This window comes from Loxodonta africana, chromosome 1 (assembly GCF_030014295.1).
Source record: "Loxodonta africana isolate mLoxAfr1 chromosome 1, mLoxAfr1.hap2, whole genome shotgun sequence".
Lineage (NCBI taxonomy): Eukaryota > Metazoa > Chordata > Mammalia > Proboscidea > Elephantidae > Loxodonta > Loxodonta africana.
The window spans coordinates 64,626,501-64,644,183 of NC_087342.1; the positions used below are offsets into that span (position 1 = coordinate 64,626,501).

At 40.8% G+C, this 17,683-nt stretch overlaps 1 protein-coding gene across 4 annotated transcripts in view; it reads left to right on the plus strand.

Annotated features, from left to right (window-relative positions):
• The window catches only part of E2F3 (E2F transcription factor 3), a 104,235-nt gene extending 86,897 nt beyond the window's left edge, over positions 1–17,338 (plus strand). For 3 of the 4 annotated variants that reach the window (XM_010596187.2, XM_064281314.1, XM_064281306.1), the window contains 6 exons: positions 4,311–4,422; positions 5,636–5,855; positions 7,374–7,532; positions 11,200–11,314; positions 12,585–12,720; positions 13,888–17,338. In XM_010596187.2, the coding sequence (XP_010594489.1) occupies positions 4,311–4,422; positions 5,636–5,855; positions 7,374–7,532; positions 11,200–11,314; positions 12,585–12,720; positions 13,888–14,150 (1,005 nt within the window). In that variant the 3' untranslated portion in view covers positions 14,151–17,338. The remainder of the gene's footprint in view (positions 1–4,310; positions 4,423–5,635; positions 5,856–7,373; positions 7,533–11,199; positions 11,315–12,584; positions 12,721–13,887) is intronic. The other variant, XM_064281317.1, reaches the window with a different exon arrangement.
• Positions 17,339–17,683: the final 345 nt, after the last annotated feature.

The following is a 17,683-nucleotide window of genomic DNA, read 5'->3' on the forward strand; positions in this document are numbered from 1 at the left end:
TCACAGCTCATTTCTTTTTGATGTCCATTTATGGGCTTAGTGATTAATTCCCTTAGAGGCTGAGGCATCGTTTAAAAACAAACAAACCCATCACCATCAAATTGATTCCGACTCTTAGTGACCCTATAGGACAGAGCAGAAATGCTCCATAGAATTTCCAAGGAGCTGCTGGTAGATTTGAACTGCCAGCCTTTTGATTAGCAACCGAGCTCATAACCACTGCACCACCAGGGCTCTGAGACATCATAGGCCTTTGCTTTCTAGACGTAGACTTGTTGTTAGTTGTAGTCAAGTTGGCTTCAACTCACGGTGACCTAACGTACAGCAGAACAAAACAAAACATTGCTCAGTCATGCACCATCTTCATGATCATTAGTATGTTTGAGTCCATGGTTGTGGCTATTGTATACTGCCTTCCATCCTATGTATAGTGCCTTCCAACCTAAGTATAGTGCCTTCCATCCTATGTATAGTGCCTTCCGTCCTATGTATACTACCTTCCAACCTAGGGGGCTCATCTTCCAGCACTATACCGGACAATATTCTTTTGTGATCTACAGTGTCTTCATTGACTGATTTTCAGAAGTAGATCTCTAGGCCTTTCTTCCTAGCCTGTCTTAGTCTGGAGGCTCTGCTGAAACCAGTCCACCATGGGTAACCCTGTTGGTTGAAATACTGAAGGCATAGCTCCCAGCATCACAGCAACATGTGGTCTGTCAATATAAGTGGCTTTAAAATTTAATAGACTTTGTATGTAGTATTTAGACTTTGAAGGAGCCTTCGTGGTGCAGTGGTTAAGCTCTCGACTGCTAACCAAAAGGTTGGTAGTTTGAATCCGCCAGCTACTCCAAGAGAGAAGGATATGACAGTCTGATTCCGTAAAGATTTACAGCCTTGGAAACCCTCTGTCCTGTGGAGTCACTATGAGTCAGACTGTACTCCATGGAAAGGAGTTCGGTTATTTTGGGTGATTTAAATTTGGTCAGCCTTATCGTTTGGTGCTTGGTAACCAAAGTCATACATCCTGACTACTCATGGTCCTTGAAGTTAGAGCTCAGTCTGGGAATTTCTTTTGGGAGTTTCCTTAGCCTACAGCTTAATGCCTCCACAGGCCTTTGCCTCGCACAATTGGAAGCAGTAGCCTGGAATGGGGAGCTGAGGTTTTGCAGGTTGCTGGCCAGTGGGTGGTTCTTTACTGTCACTGTTCAAGAGGGGCACAGCCTGAGGGACCCAGGAGTTCTGGGTCTCAAATTCTTTAGCTTTGCTTTCCTTCTGTTGACTTTAGTTTGGGCAGAGCTTGGGTTGCTTTCTACAAAGTGAAAAGTTCTCCATAGCAAAGCTGTTCCCTCCCTTGTCTGCTTTTAGATGAGCCAGCCTCAATGAAGCTTCTTGTCTCTCTGTAGTAGCTTCAGGAAGGTCATAAGACGTGGCTGACATACTCTAGCCTCCTGCCACTCTTTAACAAGGCTTGCCAGCTCCCGTCGCACCATGGCTCATCTCAACTCAGCCAATTCCACAGGCTGTCGATTACAGTCTTACCCAAGGAGCCCCCGGTTGATTAATGTTTCCACTTGGCTACTACCGAAGGTTGGAGGTTCAAGTCTACCCAGAGTCACCTCGGAAGAAAGGCCCGGCAATCTCTTTTGTAAGATCAGCCATTGAAAACCGTGTGGAGCACAGTTCTACTGTGGTGCACAGTTCTACTGTGGTGCACAGTTCTACTGTGGTGCACACGGGGTTGCCATGAGTTAGAGTCGACTCTACAGCTACTGGTTACTGGTTATCACTTAAAACGCCACACTTCCAGGTTCCCAGTGCAAACTGCTTTAAGCAAAAAGGGAATTTTGTTGGCTAGTGGAACCGAACAGTATGGGGGAAGGCTAGCTGTTGCCCTCTGAGTTTCAAATGACAGCCTCAGAACCCTCTCTCTGCATCTCCACTCTGCTTCCCCTTGTGGAGGCTCCATTCTCAGGTAGCTTCAGGCTACCAGCTCTTCAGCCCTACTAAGAAGGACACACCCCCTTCTTGCCAGCAGTTTCGGAAAAATTCCTGGGATTAGCATTTGTTCACCCACCCTTGGTCATGTGCCACCCATACCCAGTCACTGTGGAAGGATGGGAGGAAGGAAGATGGTCAGCCAGGCATTTTGTGTACAAACTCACTTAAGCTGTGAGAGAGTAGGATGACTCCCTAAAGAACAACCAGGGAACTTTTACCTGAGGAAGAGGTAACGTCTACTGGGCCAGCGAAAAACAACAGCCCCACACAGGGACTTGACATAATAGTTAGGAGGGAAAAATAAAGTGGAGAAAGCAAATGCCGATTTGTCATTGTTAGAGTTTTAGAGTAATATTTAGCACAGCTCCGTCCAGTAGAGAGATAACGTGTAGTCCAAATGCAAACCACATACTAAAGAAAAATAAAGACAGTGATGACATTGATTGTAATACTTAATTGTAATATTTAATTCTATTTTATATAGCCAAAATATTACCATTTTAACACGTAATCAATATAAAAGTTATTGAGCCATTTTACCCTTTTTTTCATAGTGGAGTCCCTGGGTGCTGCAAATGGTTAAATGCTAGGATGCTAACCGAAAGGTTGGAGGTTCGAGTTCACCCAGAGGTACCTCAGAAGAAAGGCCTGGTGATCTACTTCCAGAAAAAATCAATCATTGAAAAACCTATGGAGCACAGTTCTATTCTGACACACATGAGGTGGCCGTGTGTCAGACTTGACGTGATGGCCATTGGTGGTGGCAGTGGTTTTTCATACTAAGCCTTTGATATCCAGTGTGTGTTTTACATTTGCAGTGCACCTCTGGACAAGCCACATGTGATTGACTAGTGGCTCCCGTATTTAACAGTGCAGTTTTAGCTGATAACTTTCTGTAGAGGAGCTAGAAATCTGTGATCAACTGTGTGTTTCCAAATCGTGGTGAGTCATTTGGAAATTACAAATCTCCTCATCAGACCACTCTTCCCTAAAATGAGCCTAATTGCACATCGCTGTGTGGTGGCATAGTGGGTGAGTGCTATGGCTGCTTACCAAAAGGCCGGCAATTCGAACCCACCAGGCGCTCCTTGGAAACTCTATGGGGCAGTTCTACTCTGTCCTATAGGGTCACTCAGAGCCAGAATCGACTCAAAAGCAACGGTTTAACGGGTGTAGTGGTCCTGGTGGCACGCTGGTTAAGAGCTCGGCTGCTAGCCAAAGGGTCAGCAGTTCAAATCTACCAGCCACTCTTTGGAAAACCTATGGGGCAGTTTATCTCTGTCCTATAGGGTCGCTATGAGTTGAAATCAACTCGAGGGGGATGGGTTTGGTTTGGTGCTTGATTTCCGTGGTTGTCTAGTTGATGCCACGTCTCTTGCCTTAACACCCAGTACATGCATATTGTTAGTACTTAGCAGTTACTTGTTTAATTATCTGCCTTCTCTCTTCAACTCTAAGCCGTAAGGAGACAGGTCCATCTCTACCATTCTTACCTCTGTTCCCTAAGCCCAGTTCCCAGTACATGGAAGGCACTGAGGGGTTATTTCAAAAGTGAAATGGAATTGAATTAGAAATAGGCAAGAACTTCTTGTCTATCAGATTTGATGACAAAATGGGGACATTAATACCAGTGGAAGACCAAGATTAAGTGTTTGCTGTATTGATTATTCTGATGGATGGTCATTCGTAGTGCATGGCTACCTGTGTTACTGTTCAATTGCTCTTCCTTTCATTCAGTATATTTACTGAGTGATCAACTACCTACAGAAATCCAGGCTCTGTGCCAAGCATTGGGTGTACAAAGATAAACGAGAAGCTGTACCTGTCTTTAAGGAAATGAAAAACAGAGAGTAAAGCAACTTTTAAAATATATCTAGTATGTGTTATCATAGAAACAAACACAGAGTGCTTGGAGAGGACAAGGAAGATGATCTGAGAACTGGAGAGGGACGCTGGGGAGAAGTGATTTAACTCGCATGAACCTTGCTGTGCTCTTAGCATCTAGTTCTATGCTAGGCACAAACATTGAATGCATGAATAGATGAACAACATGACTCCTGAACCTAATCCTAAAGGATCATTGGGTTTATCCATCTGAGGGTAGAAGGACTGTCACTGCAGGTGACGAGAGTTTGTGTGATGGTCCAGCCTCCAGAGTTAGAGTCCCGACTATCAGGGATGACAAGTTGCTGAATGCAGTGGAACAGAGTTGGGATGAGCTCGCACCATTTGACAAGGCCAGATCACAAACAGCCTCACTTCTTGTTATTGGTGTATGTCCAGTGACGAATGGTTGTATTTTCTTATTACAGGCAAAGCGAAGGCTGGAGCTGGGAGAAAGCGGTCATCAGTACCTCTCAGATGGTTTAAAAACCCCCAAGGGCAAAGGAAGAGCTGCACTCCGAAGTCCAGACAGTCCAAAAAGTAAGGGTCCTTTCATCATTTTCTTTATTCTCTTTGGTGTGGGATTCCCAACTTTCAAAGCTTGTGGCTGAAAAGATGCAAAGGTGTGAATGATTTTGGCATGTTTTGTTCTTCCGCATCTCTTTCTGTGCCTACCCAGAAAATATACACAGCATCTGCAGATACCTATTCACTCAGCTACCTGAATACTGGCTTAAGGGAAGGCCCCTTTAAATGTGTGAAGTTTTATTTTCAACTCAGAATACAAGTGGTTTGGTAACGTTGTATAATGAAATTTAATTTTAACTTCCCTTAATGGCCATGACTTCAGAGTCTGAGAATAACTGAATCCAGAAGAAGCAGCATGTCTGCACTGACCTAAATCTCTAGCTCAGCATATAGCAGCATAGGATTTGATGGAGACCAGTAAATTACAGCTAGTTTCCCTTTCCGTCAAACTCCCATTATTTCTTTTGGGAGAGCAAGAAAAGTAGGTTAGAAATACCCAAATAGTTGCTTTATGTCTTTTGCATTTACTGTAAAAGCTAAGTTGGACTTTGTTCTCTCCTTTGCCTATGTGCATTCAGGCAATCAACACATTGCATCTAATGCAAAATTAAACACAGTTTTAAATAAGGAAGTTTCATTTAAGAGAGAGAGATCTAAAGAAAAAAAAAAACTTCCAGGTGTTCTCCATCCAAATAAAGCATTGTTTAAAAAATTGGTGAACAAGTTATATACACACAGAGACACTGGGGCCTCTATGTGGCCCCCAAAATACACAAGACCAGTTACAATGCTGCTGTTTGAGCCCCTGTCCTGGATGCTGGAGAAATTCATAGCATGGCTCCATTGGCTTAGGCCCTATGTGATGCTGATCCCATGAGGCCACAGCACTTTTTCATTCATTCAACAGATATTTTTGAGCACTTCCTATGTGTGAATTACTTCACTAGACCCAGGGAGTAGCATAAGCCAAAATAGAAGCCACCGAGAACTTCAAAATATAGTGCTTTAATCCAACACAGTAATTTTTACTGTCCCTTCTGTTTCTAATAAAGCAATCTCATAGCTTTCTATAACTTGCCAAAAGCAACAGCAACAATGGCTTTGCTTCAAATACTAATACTTGGGCTGCAGCGGGAAAGAGGGCTTGCTTAACTGCAAAGACACCCTTCATTTCTTTACCTTTCCCCCTACCCCCCCACCCGCTCGGTTTTTGTTTTTCTTTAAGCTCCAAAATCTCCCTCAGAAAAAACACGGTATGATACGTCACTTGGTCTGCTCACCAAGAAGTTCATTCAGCTACTGAGCCAATCACCCGATGGGGTCTTGGATTTGAACAAGGCAGCTGAGGTGCTTAAAGTGCAAAAGAGAAGGATTTATGACATCACCAACGTCCTGGAAGGCATCCACCTCATTAAGAAGAAATCTAAAAACAACGTTCAGTGGATGTGAGTATGAGCCCACAGCTTCCCTGTTCCTTGTGTCTGATGAGATGGTTTCAAGCTGCATCAGGTTTTCTGAGTTCCAGCTTCCACATTTATACCACACTTCTTTTCCCTCTCACTCTTCTTCTCTATCCTTTTCTCTTCCCTTCTTAATCTCTTAGCCAGAAGTTTGGGAATCTTTAAAAAGAGACTTTCTGCTTAAATATTGTTAAAGATGAAAGAGCTGATATTTAATTAGCCTCAAGCAAGGGGATAGTTGGATGAAATGGCGGCACGAATGTAAGCTAGAATGCTGCTCATCTTTTACGATGGTATCTGTGTGTGTTCATGTGTGTAATCTAATAGACGCTTACACACATGTCTTTGGATTGTCTCCAGTGGGAATTTGGAAATTAAGGCTTATGGGTCATCTCTGCGTACAGGCAGTCCCAGATTACAAACGAGTTTTGTTCCTAAATGGGTCTCTAAGTCAAATTTGTACATAAGTCAGAACAGTTAGGTACGGTTCGCATCTAACATCTGTTAATTAAATGTTTAGTATATAGTATGTAGCTTACCTTTCTATGCATAAAAAACCTTAAGCACTTCCAGATACACTAAAACATCTTTAACATAATACAGTATTATATATTCTTATGTACTGTATTAATACAGTAATTATCATCATGTTTAGATGCATGTCATAAAGTAGCACCTGTTTGTTATTACAAACCATTGAGCATACCTCGAATTTTTAATATAACAGGTTTTACAAAGGTTGGTTTGTAACTACAGGTTATAGGTAAGTCAGGCTTCACAATAATATATAATGTCGTTGGTGAATGATAGACAGAGCATCTAAACAGCCAGGGTTTTATAAGGACAGCATCGAGCTACTAAAGCATTGTTGGAAGGTGCACACCTCTTACGGGGTGGCTTCAAACGTGATGATATAAACAGGCAACTTTTTTGTACTTTTTTGAAATTTGTGACAGTTTGGTAATCCACTTTGGCCTCATGGTTTCGAGAAACCTGTTGCGTGTCCGTCTTTATTCTTACAGTCAGCACATACATCTGTTTTCTTTACCTCTTTTCTTTTTAGTTGTTGGTATACAACCTCATAAATTACCTGAGTCTTCATGCTTTTTAGATGATTTTCTTTTAACCATTCAGTCTTTCAGATGACATATCCTTCTATCCTTTTCTTTCCTTCCTCTGGTTTTTTGCCCTGGAAGCATGTGGCAGGGGAACACTCCTTTTTGCCCTTTGAATTTTAGCCTGCTGAAGAAACAGGTCCCCCAGGAGAAAAGTGGAAACAGCAATGTCTTTTCACTTAATTTCTATGGTGTGAAAAGTGAAGGACTATATTTATTTTAAAAAATGCATAAATGTTCTAATTTTAACACTTCACTAATAAGCATCGTGACCTCCCGTATCGAGAGGGGCCATTTGCCCAAAGGATCATTTCTCCCTCCTCTTCCCTCGGCCCCCCGCTCTGGCCTCTCCCGAGCAGCCGCGAAAAGTCTGTGTTTGTATTCCTAGGGGCTGCAGTCTGTCTGAGGACGGTGGCATGCTGGCCCAGTGCCAAGGCCTGTCAAAGGAAGTGACCGAGCTCAGTCAGGAAGAGAAGAAACTAGATGAACTCATCCAAAGCTGCACCCTGGACCTCAAACTGTTAACCGAGGATTCAGAGAATCAAAGATATCCTTTGTGCCACCTGTTCATTGGGGGTTAGTGCCTTCTAGACTATGTCCAGGGCTGACAATCTGACACGCTCACGGTAAAATTTTACTCTGATTTCATGTAAAGGAGAGAGAGAGAATGTGTGTGTGTGTGTGTGTGTGTGTGTGTGTGTGTGTGTGTATAAACCCACTTCATTTTGCCTAAGAAGTCATTATTTATAAGACATTCATTGGAGTGGATCCTACCATATTTATTTTGATAGCCAGGTTGGAACTGTTTTTTAAAGCATTTTATTCATGTGTGGTCGAGACATATGGATACACTCATAGCATAAGCCCATAATATTATAAGACTAAGGTGTCAGTATTAATATTAATGACAACATTTAACAGATTGATCTTTGGCTTCCCAGATTTTTGGTGGGTGTTAGCTGTCACTGTTGGGGTTTTTGCATTCTATTTTTTCATCAGGTATTGTAGCAGTTGGAATTTGTTGAATCTATCTGATTGGGCAATGGTCAAAAGATTGGAAAAAAGTATAGGAAAATAATACTACAACTTTTAAAGTGCTTTATGCCAATTCCCAACATCAACAACTGACTTCAGAAGCACCCGTGGCTGGAGAAACCTCTATTCATCTGTTCATCTACAAACATTAGCTGTTGGAGATAAAAATATGACAAACCATTTCTTGTTGACAGCCTCAACTTGCTGGCAGTCTGTTGACCATCCCAGGAAACTTGGTCTTCATGACTTTACTACAGACCAAAGGGAGAGAGCTACTGCTTCATTATGTAGAAGAGAAGCTTTCTCAAATATTCTCAATCATTAGAAGACAAAACCAATACTTTAACTTACCCCATCTTTAATTTTTGTTCCAAACTGCTGATTATTCTACACTTACCTTTGTTACCCAGAAAATAAAATGAGTTCTGCCCAGTCTCTTCTAGTGTCTCATCACTGATAAACTTTCCCGCAGAGGCTATTGGGACAGTTAACTCTGTAATAGCTCAGTTTTTTAAATGTGACCTTCTGTCTTAGGGTTCTCTAGGGAAACAGGACCAGTAAGATACATATAGAGAAAGAGACAGAGAGAGGTTGATTTTAAGGAATTGGCTTGAGCAGTTCTGGGGGTTGTCATGTCCGAAATCTATAGGTCAGGTAACAAGCTGGAGATTCCTGCAGTATCTTGTGACACAAAATCCATAGCTCAGGCCTGGGAAGAGTAAAGGAGTTCTGTCAAAATGTCTGTTTCTAGTCTGGAAGAAGACTACACCCTAGGGAAAACTCCCTTTTTGCTCTTAAGACCTTCAACTGATTGGGTGAGGCCCACCCACATCATGTAGGGTAATATGCTTTACTTAAGGCCAACTGATTTAATCATGTGTAATCATAAAAAAAAAAAAAAGAAAGAAATTTAATCATAAAAGCATCTAGACCAAATACTGGTCACCATAGCCTAGCCAAGCTGACACGTAAAATCAAACATCACACCTGCAATTCTTTTTACCCGTTGACCAAAGGATTAACCTTGTCAGCTGATAATTAGTGAGATGGAGAAGCGGCGTGATGATTTTGAACCCCCATTGGTGGCCAGAGTGGGCTGACAGGGGGAATAAGAATAGCTCTGGTTGGGCTGTTTCATTCGGAGCCTCATTATGGAGGAGAGTGGTAGTTATACACAGTTGGCAGCTTCCTGGAACATGTGGCTTAGAGCATTGTCACCTACATTAGCTTTTTCTCAGGCCTTTTGTTGCCGAAAAAGAAAGCTTCCTTACAGGGAGTTGCTAGCCCAAGAAGCAAATTCAGGACGGAGCCAGAAAGCAAGCACTTTTAAGTCTGTAAGATTAGAGAATATGTTTGCACAATTTATTTCAATGTGCCATTCAGTTCCCTATTCAGTACAGCTTGTTCACAAATATGTTGAAATTTTCCTTCCTGCAGCATGTTGAGTAATTGTAGATGAGTTTTATTTTAATAAGTTCTTGTCCCATAGCTTTTTGAGAGTGAGCTGTGGAATAAATACCGGGTTATCGGTTTTTTCTAGTGTTCTGAGGAAAATTCAGAACTGTCACGTCTTCTGCAAAGGCACCAGTTGGCTTCCTTGATGGGATGAGTGGTAATCGAAAACCCAGAATCTTGCCCGAGAGTCACTATCCAGCTCGACATCTAATTATCTGTTGTCTCAACTGTTGAGACTTGAAGTAGATGGTCTGTGATAGATTCCCCCTAAATGTATGTGCAAATTTTGTGTGGGTATGCTTTTTTTTCTAGAGAACGAGTTCATGGGTTCCTTCAGATCCCTGGGTGGTACAAACGTTTTAGGCTCAACCACTTACCTAAAGGTTGGTGGTTTGAATCCACCCGGGAGCACCACGGAAGAAAAGCCTGATTACCTGCTTCTGTAAAGAAAACAGCCAAGAAAACCTCATGGAGCAGTTCTGCCCTGTAATACCTGGGGTCTCCATGAGTCAGAAGCGACTCTACAGCAGTGGGTGTTTGTTTTTTTGGTTTGATTCTAAGGGTTATAATTTCCATTAGGCTCTCTAAGCCCTATTTCTGTATTAAATGTGTTATCAGCAGACTCTTATCAGCTGTGTTATATTACCTACTGAAATGCCTTCACTGAGTTGTGATTTACTGTTGTGTCCTTGACATTTTTTTGGTTTATTAAAAACAACTGGTTAAAGATATTGCATATTAATTATGTTACTCCATGTCCCGTATATAAGAAAGTTATGTGACCTATTCTTTTTTGGTGCCAAGTATAAATTTGTCTTTTCAGGCAAGCTTACACAAATGCTTTTGTCATATAATAAGTACCATATTCTCTCACAGTGTTCTTTTTAGGTTCAGCTGCTAGGACCCTTGAAAGAGTCTTTCAGTACTAAGAAGTAACTACCAAGAGTACTGAAATATTATTTTATTCTCTTTTCCTAAATCAGTTTCTCAAATTCATTCAGGTTGCCAAGTCCCTGGAAGCTGCTTTCCTCCTTGTAAACTCTGCAATATTGATAGACTTAACAACATAAGAAGGATGACTTTTCTAATAGAGATATGATGACACTCTTCCCTGTAGGCAAAAAATAATCATAACCAGCCCAGGTGCACTTAAGAAACCAAGCTGTCTGCCTGAGCAGCATTCTGAGTTCTTCCACTGATATATCTATCTGCTACTTGTTCATTCATTTAGGTGGCTGCTGATACTTGATAATACTCAACCAGTAGCTAGGAGTAGCTGGAGTTTCCAAAAAATTATGGAGAGTAGAACTTGAAATTTTTCTTCAAGTTGGGGTCTGCCGTCATTCAGTGTGGTTGAGAGAACCCTTCACTGGCACTCATGGAATACCTGTGTTCCAGAGGAGCCTGGCTTGAAAATCTAGACCTAAGTGGGTTTTCATTCTCTTTTGATAATTTGCTTTACCTATTCTGTTCCTGTGTTTTGATAATTTAATTATCCACAAACTTTTAGAAACAGACTCTGTAAAGTTGTAATCTCTTGTTGCTAGAATATCAACCAGAAAAGATCATTCAGGGGGATTCTATAAATTTAAAGGTCTAAAAGAGGTGATAGATATATTCTGATAAGTTATAAAATGCTTTGAAATTTTTCCATGTATCTGTTTTGTTGCTTTCATAATGGTTACTTCTGAGGCAGTATGGCAAATTTCCTTAACACTTGTCACGTTAGCTTATGTAACATATCAAGATATTCGAAAAATTAGTGGCCTTAAAGACCAAACTGTTATAGTTGTGAAAGCCCCTCCAGAAACAAGACTTGAAGTGCCTGACCCACTAGAGGTAAGGAGACAGCATCTTTGTTCATCTGCAAAGATCTTGTTGGGATGCCTGAGGTGAAAGAGTCATTGACTCATATTTGAAGCTTGTCCCCTCCGAAAAACGTCATAATTCTTTCCTATCCATTTTTTATAGCCCTAAAATTAAGAATCATTTCAACAGTTTGATATTTATTGTTTACAAAAAATTGTGACATGGCAGAGCATCCAACTTGAATTAATATGTAATGCTCTGCCCTGCTCATATTGTGCTTTCTTGTCTTTTTCATAATTTGTGCAATTTAGGAAATTGTGTGTTGATTATCTTGTATATGGTTCCTACCGTGAAGAGAGATAGGAAAAGTTTTAAGGTCTCTCTCTAACTTATCTTGACACATTTAAAGAATTTATTATTTATGATATGTTTACTTGTAAGGAATCAAATGGGACTTTGGGTTAATTGATAGAGTAGAATATTGGTAACACAGTAGGAAGCCTATTTTTAGGATTGTTTTCAGATACACTTTGATAATATATGCCAAGACTATAACCATAAGATAAAGAAATGTAGTAAAAAAAAATTTTTTTTTTACCTAGAAGATAAAAAAATTAAATTTGTAAGCTCCCACCTGGGGTAGATCTCTTACCATAAGTGACAATAATAGCTCTCCGACCTAAATGAGGAGGAATTTAAAATATCCGTGTGCTGCATCCTCTTATTAGTCTCTACACTTAAGAATGATGATTATTAAAATTCAACATAAAAGACCCCTACCAAAAGGGATTAATAACATGTAAACACTGTATTTGTAACAATTAAAGGGCCTTTTATTAATTTGCCGAAAAAAGGAATATATTTAAAACACACAGTTCACCTCACCTGTAGTGCTCTTTTCACATACTGACCTCAAAAAAGTTTTTTTTTTTCTCTAGAGCCAGGGTTGGCAAAATTTTCTGTGAAGTGGCTAGATAGTAAATAATTTTGGCTTTAGGACTCAAAGTTTCCACTGCAACTATGCAACTACTCAGCTCTGCCATTGTACATGAAAGCAGCCAGAGGGAATACATAAACAGCAGGAAGTGTGTGTGACTCTGTTCCAATAAAACTTTATTTACAAAACCAATTGGAGGACCAGATTTGGCCTGGTCAAAGTTAGTTTGCTAACTCCTGCTCTAGAAGATAGCAGTCATTGATAGACTATCAGTGAAGAAGCAAAATAAACAATGAAAATTACTCATACTTTATATTTTTGGAATTTTCAGTTTGAGCTAATCCCCACTTCTTCTGTTCATAGAGCCTACAAATTCATTTGGCAAGTACCCAAGGACCCATTGAGGTTTACTTATGTCCAGAAGAGACTGAAACACACAGTCCAATGAAAACAAACAACCAAGACCACAATGGGAATATCCCTAAACCCACTTCCAAAGGTAAAAAAAAATCCACTCTAGTCATTTGGTAACAATGTAAAGAATGAAGGCAACTAGAATGAGCCTGTATTGGAACCACAAGTCTAGGCAAGAGACAAAAACTATTATTATTGTTGTTATTAAGGCTACATTTTTTAAAAGGCATTCTGACTAGTGTACAGTCTAAAATAATGATGCTGGGCAAACGACTCCTCCACCCACTTCCAGAGTCCCTTCAGGCTTTTGCTATGGACAGAAACGATTTCCTTACAGTGTTTTGAAAAACTGAGTGAAGTCAGGAGTGAAGCAGCGGCCTGTCTTGGTGAATCATCAACTGCCTTTGACCACATACCTTTGAACGATGCTACAGAGATCATTAGGGAGGCAAATGGAAAAAGCTTGGAGAAAAGCCTTTTATCTAAGAGCTTTTGTCTTAACCATCCATCCTCTGCCCCATGTGATGGGGAGAGGATATGGGAAGAAAATCCCAGAAAAATAAATCTAACTCCTCCGCTTCTATCCTTCGAGGACAAAGGAAGTCCTATGCAGTCTTTTTTTCTTCAGTTTCAACTTGGGGATATGTACTTAATTTTTTTCCCCAGCTATCACCCAATGTATTAGTGAAAATAGGAGTGAGTTAAGTGAATAGGTGTGATTTGGTACGGAGCGAAAACACAGCACCTCGCATGGTAAAACCAAAGACCTGTTGTTTTGTTTTGTTTTTCATCATAGCCATTCAAAATGGACATGTCTTACTTGTGTTCTTAAAGGTGTCTTTAATAAGCTGGTTGTTCGAAAAAGACAAAGTTAAAAAATTGATGAACGTCTACTAGGGAGCCAGCTTTTCAGTATGCATGTTTCCCTTTGTTTTGAATGACTAATTGATATCAGGAGAAAGTTTTTTGAACTGGTCAGCCTCTGCTCACTAAAGCTATTTGTATCGCTACAGGTAGGTATTTAAAAAGATGTTTGAGTAAGCTAGAACAAAGACCAGTCGCTCTTTCCTGTCCATTGGCACAAAAGGTGATCTGTTTCATAAAAGTGCTATGATTATCTTCAGCCAAGGGCACATATTTTTCCCCCCAGACTTTTTTGTAACAAGCAACATATATATACATTCTTCCAAAAGATTCACTTGCTTTTCTTCTTCTAACTGGTTCTTTGTTTCCACCAATCTTTTCATTTCAGACTTGGCTTCAACCAACTCAGGACATAGCGATTGCTCCGTTTCTATGGCAAATCTTTCTCCTTTGGCCTCTCCCGCCAACCTTTTACAGCAGACTGAGGACCAAATTCCTTCCAACCTAGAAGGACCATTTGTGAACTTACTGCCTCCTCTGCTCCAAGAAGACTATCTACTAAGCCTGGGGGAGGAAGAAGGCATCAGTGATCTCTTTGATGCTTACGATTTGGAAAAGCTTCCACTGGTGGAAGACTTCATGTGTAGTTGATTACGCTTCGCGTGAACCCTCCTTATAAACCAATATGTTTTTATTATGGAACCAGAACCTCTGTCATGCAGTGTTGTCCCTTCCTACCTTCTTCCTCCAAGATATTATCATGAAGTAAACTACAAACTTCAAAACAAAGCTGACATTTTAATGAATTAAAAAAAAAATTGTCTAAACGCACAGTTGCAGGCTCTCTTGGGAACGCCCTGCCTTGCCCCAGGCTCCAATCTCATGGATGAGTCAGCAAGTGAGAAAATGTGCAATCAGGTGTCTCCCTCCCCGATTGGCTTGCGGTGCCTGACGGATGGGCTGTAGGATGAGGTCTGGCCACCTGGCCCACTTGAAAACAGCAATCTTCCTTAATAGCATTTCAAGCCGTGCCTTCTCCGCAGAATGCATGTCTTTGGGGTCTGCTAATATGGAATGAAACTGCAGGAAATGTAAGCTTGAAGTCATGCAAAAGTATGAAATGAATTTCTTCAGCTCTTCTTAGGAATATTTAAATTACTGTCATGATTCAGTTTAAGCTATGTACTGTCTGTCACACGAGGAGGTCAGGAGCGCCTCCACAGCCTTCCATATGAAGAACCTGTTTTCAAATCTTTGTCGCAAATACAGAAGAATTATAGAGTTCTGCCACTCTTAGCTGTTGTGGCTTTTCCTGTCTCCATAAACCACTCCCGCCCCCCGCCCCCAATGTCCTTGTAAGTTTAAAGTTTATTTGTAGCCATTGCCTACTTAGGAGTTCTTTGTGGATTGTTTTAAACTTTTTTTTATTTTTTAGCTGCCATTTAAGCATTCCTGTGGCACCCATCACCATTTCAATTTAATTGTTTACTAGGAAGCGGTTCTGGCTAATTCAAATTGGTTAAGCAGAGGGAAAGAACCTCTACTGATCAGAGTATCTAAACCTGTGTGATCTAAGTTTTAACAGCCTCTGCAAGAAGTGGGGTCCCATCAAGCTTCCCTTCATTGAAGGGGGAGCTTGGTGTGAGCCAGTCCTGGAGGTCATCGCCGTGGTGGCTCCTTTGAAAGGAGAACCAGGTTAGCAGTCCCAAGGAGCAGCAGGGATGGGTCCCTCCATCCTTGGACTCCCCAGGCACCTGTGACTGGGAAAAGGGCTCTCTTACATCGCACTCAGGGAGATCAGATGGAGAGGCCTCTCGGAAGAAAGATCTGCCCATTCCGTGAGGATATAGTGGCATTTACTTAAAGCTGATAAGAAGAGGGAGCCGCCACTGTGTCTGGTGCTGTTACAGTCCTGGCCACAACCCAGTCCCCTTCGACTGTGAAGGAGTAAGTTGGGCCAAGGGAAGTTAGACCCTAGAAAATGAAGGGATAAGATGCCAGGGCATCTCCCGGTTTACTCTTTGGGAACGTTGTCCCAGGTTGCAAATTCTCTTGGGTATGTCCAAGAATAGCTTCCTCACTGGCAGTTGGAGACAGCCATCTCCCACCAGGCATGTGGCATAGCACCTCCATCCAGATCCACTCGCTGGATGCTAAAGACTGCGGGAATGAGGGGGGAATTGTCATTTAAAAAAAAAAAAGAGCAGTTAAAACGCTATGTGCCTGACACAGCGGTAGGCACATAGTAGGCACTCAATTAATATGCGTTTCATTGAATAGAAAATAATCCCTTAGGAAAAAAAATAGAGAAAGCCCCAGCCAGTTTACTCTAGATGGGTTTTCACAATATGCAAAGTGGTGGTGGGGTCAGCAGAAGTGACACCAGCACTTTAAACCATTTGTGTAGGTATGCGTGGGTGTATGTTTGGGGAGAAAAACAAAGGTGCAGATTATCTTCCTTTTTCTTCTTCAGCCTCCATCCTCACCCTCCTCCCCTGACACACACCACCGGACTTGGTCCGAGATGAAGCATTGGGGTGGGGAGGGAGGGGAAGCTTTGTGTTAAGTGCCTACTGGAAATGCACTGTGGGGTTTTTTCCTGTATGGGAAACCATTTATGCCAAGCTTTTTCCCATTCCCCATATTTATCTCATCTGGTTAGCTGCCTCTGCTTCCAGCCTTGTGTAATTCTCTCTGCCAGCTGCACAAAGCTGACTTTTTTCCAAAGTCTGAAGAGTGAGCTCACCTGGCTAGGTAGTTGTGTGTTTTAATTTCTTGTCAAACCTTTTGGTAATGTAATGCTGTATTTATTGTTTCTGCAAAACGAAAGGAATACTAATAAGTCGGAAACGTTCTTTCACGTGTCGGGTTTTTCCAGTGAAGGGGCTTAACTGAGGTACATCAATTAAATGCCCCATACTGTATTCTGTTGGCATTTGTCATTTTATTTTTGACATAGTATCTGGCACACAAAGTGGGTTAGTACTACAGTATTTGTGTTACTTTAAGTACTAAGTATGCAGGTTTCCTGGTACCATTGCGTTGCTGCTATTAAAGCTCACACATGAAATGGCTGAAAGTTACAAATACGCGAATTATGACTGCGTGAGCCTTAGAAACTAAAGTGTATAAAGGGCAAGACATGAGCTGTCAAACAGTGTTAGGTGTGTGTTTATATGTACAGATTTGTGCATAGCGGTGGTTTTATTTAAGTTGTTATGTAGTCGTCTCATATTTTCATTATCTAGCAATTTTGTACAAAAAAAAAAATAGCAATTAATTTGTAAACACTGCCAGAATATTTTCTAGCTGGTTTGTAATTTTTTAAGAGTGTATTTTTGTTTGTGTCTTTTGTTGTGGTTCTTGTTTTTGTTGTCGTCGTCGTTTTAAGTGTAGATCTGTAAATAAAATTGCAGTATTTAAAGCTTTAGCTTTCAGGAAAATGAAAGTAAGAACTCAGTGTGTGCATGACAACTTGTGGGTTTAAGAGGAGGACTTTGAAGGAAGATGCCTTGAAGAGGAAGACAGGTGGCAAGTGTCAAGTTGTGGTAATTTCTTTTCCTATGGGGTACGTGATTTTGTAAAAAGGAAGTACTTCTCCTGAATTGGGAGTAGGCAAATTACTAATCGGTTTAGCTTTGTGTTGTATGCTAGTTGAAAAAAGAAAATCTGTAATATAATGTAAAAAAAAAAAAAAAAAGGCGCTTTATGATGGATTTTGTAAATAGATTTGATACAGGATAACCTGTTCTCTAGCTGTGATCTTACCACTTCAAATGGGTGTAATTTGAATAAATTTTGTATGGTAAAGAATCAATAAAATGATTTTTTTTTTAAGAGTTGAGATTTGTGGATGGATTTTTAAAAATATTATACTCCTGTGTTAATTTTTAAAGACATTCTTTAAGAAATCAGAGTTTCTGGGTGGTGCAAATGGTTAACATGTTCATTGCTAAGTAAAGGTTGGCTGTTCAAGTCTACCCAGAGGTGCCTCGGACGAAAGGCCTGGTGATCTACTTTGAAAAGTCAGCCATTGAAAACGTTATGGAGCACAGTTGTACTCTGACACACATTGGGTCGTCATGAGACAGAATCGACTCCATAGCAACTGGTTTCTAATAAGTTAAGGAGAAAAGGTTGAATAAAAGCTCAAAACATCTAATGCTTTAAGGTTTATCTGTAAC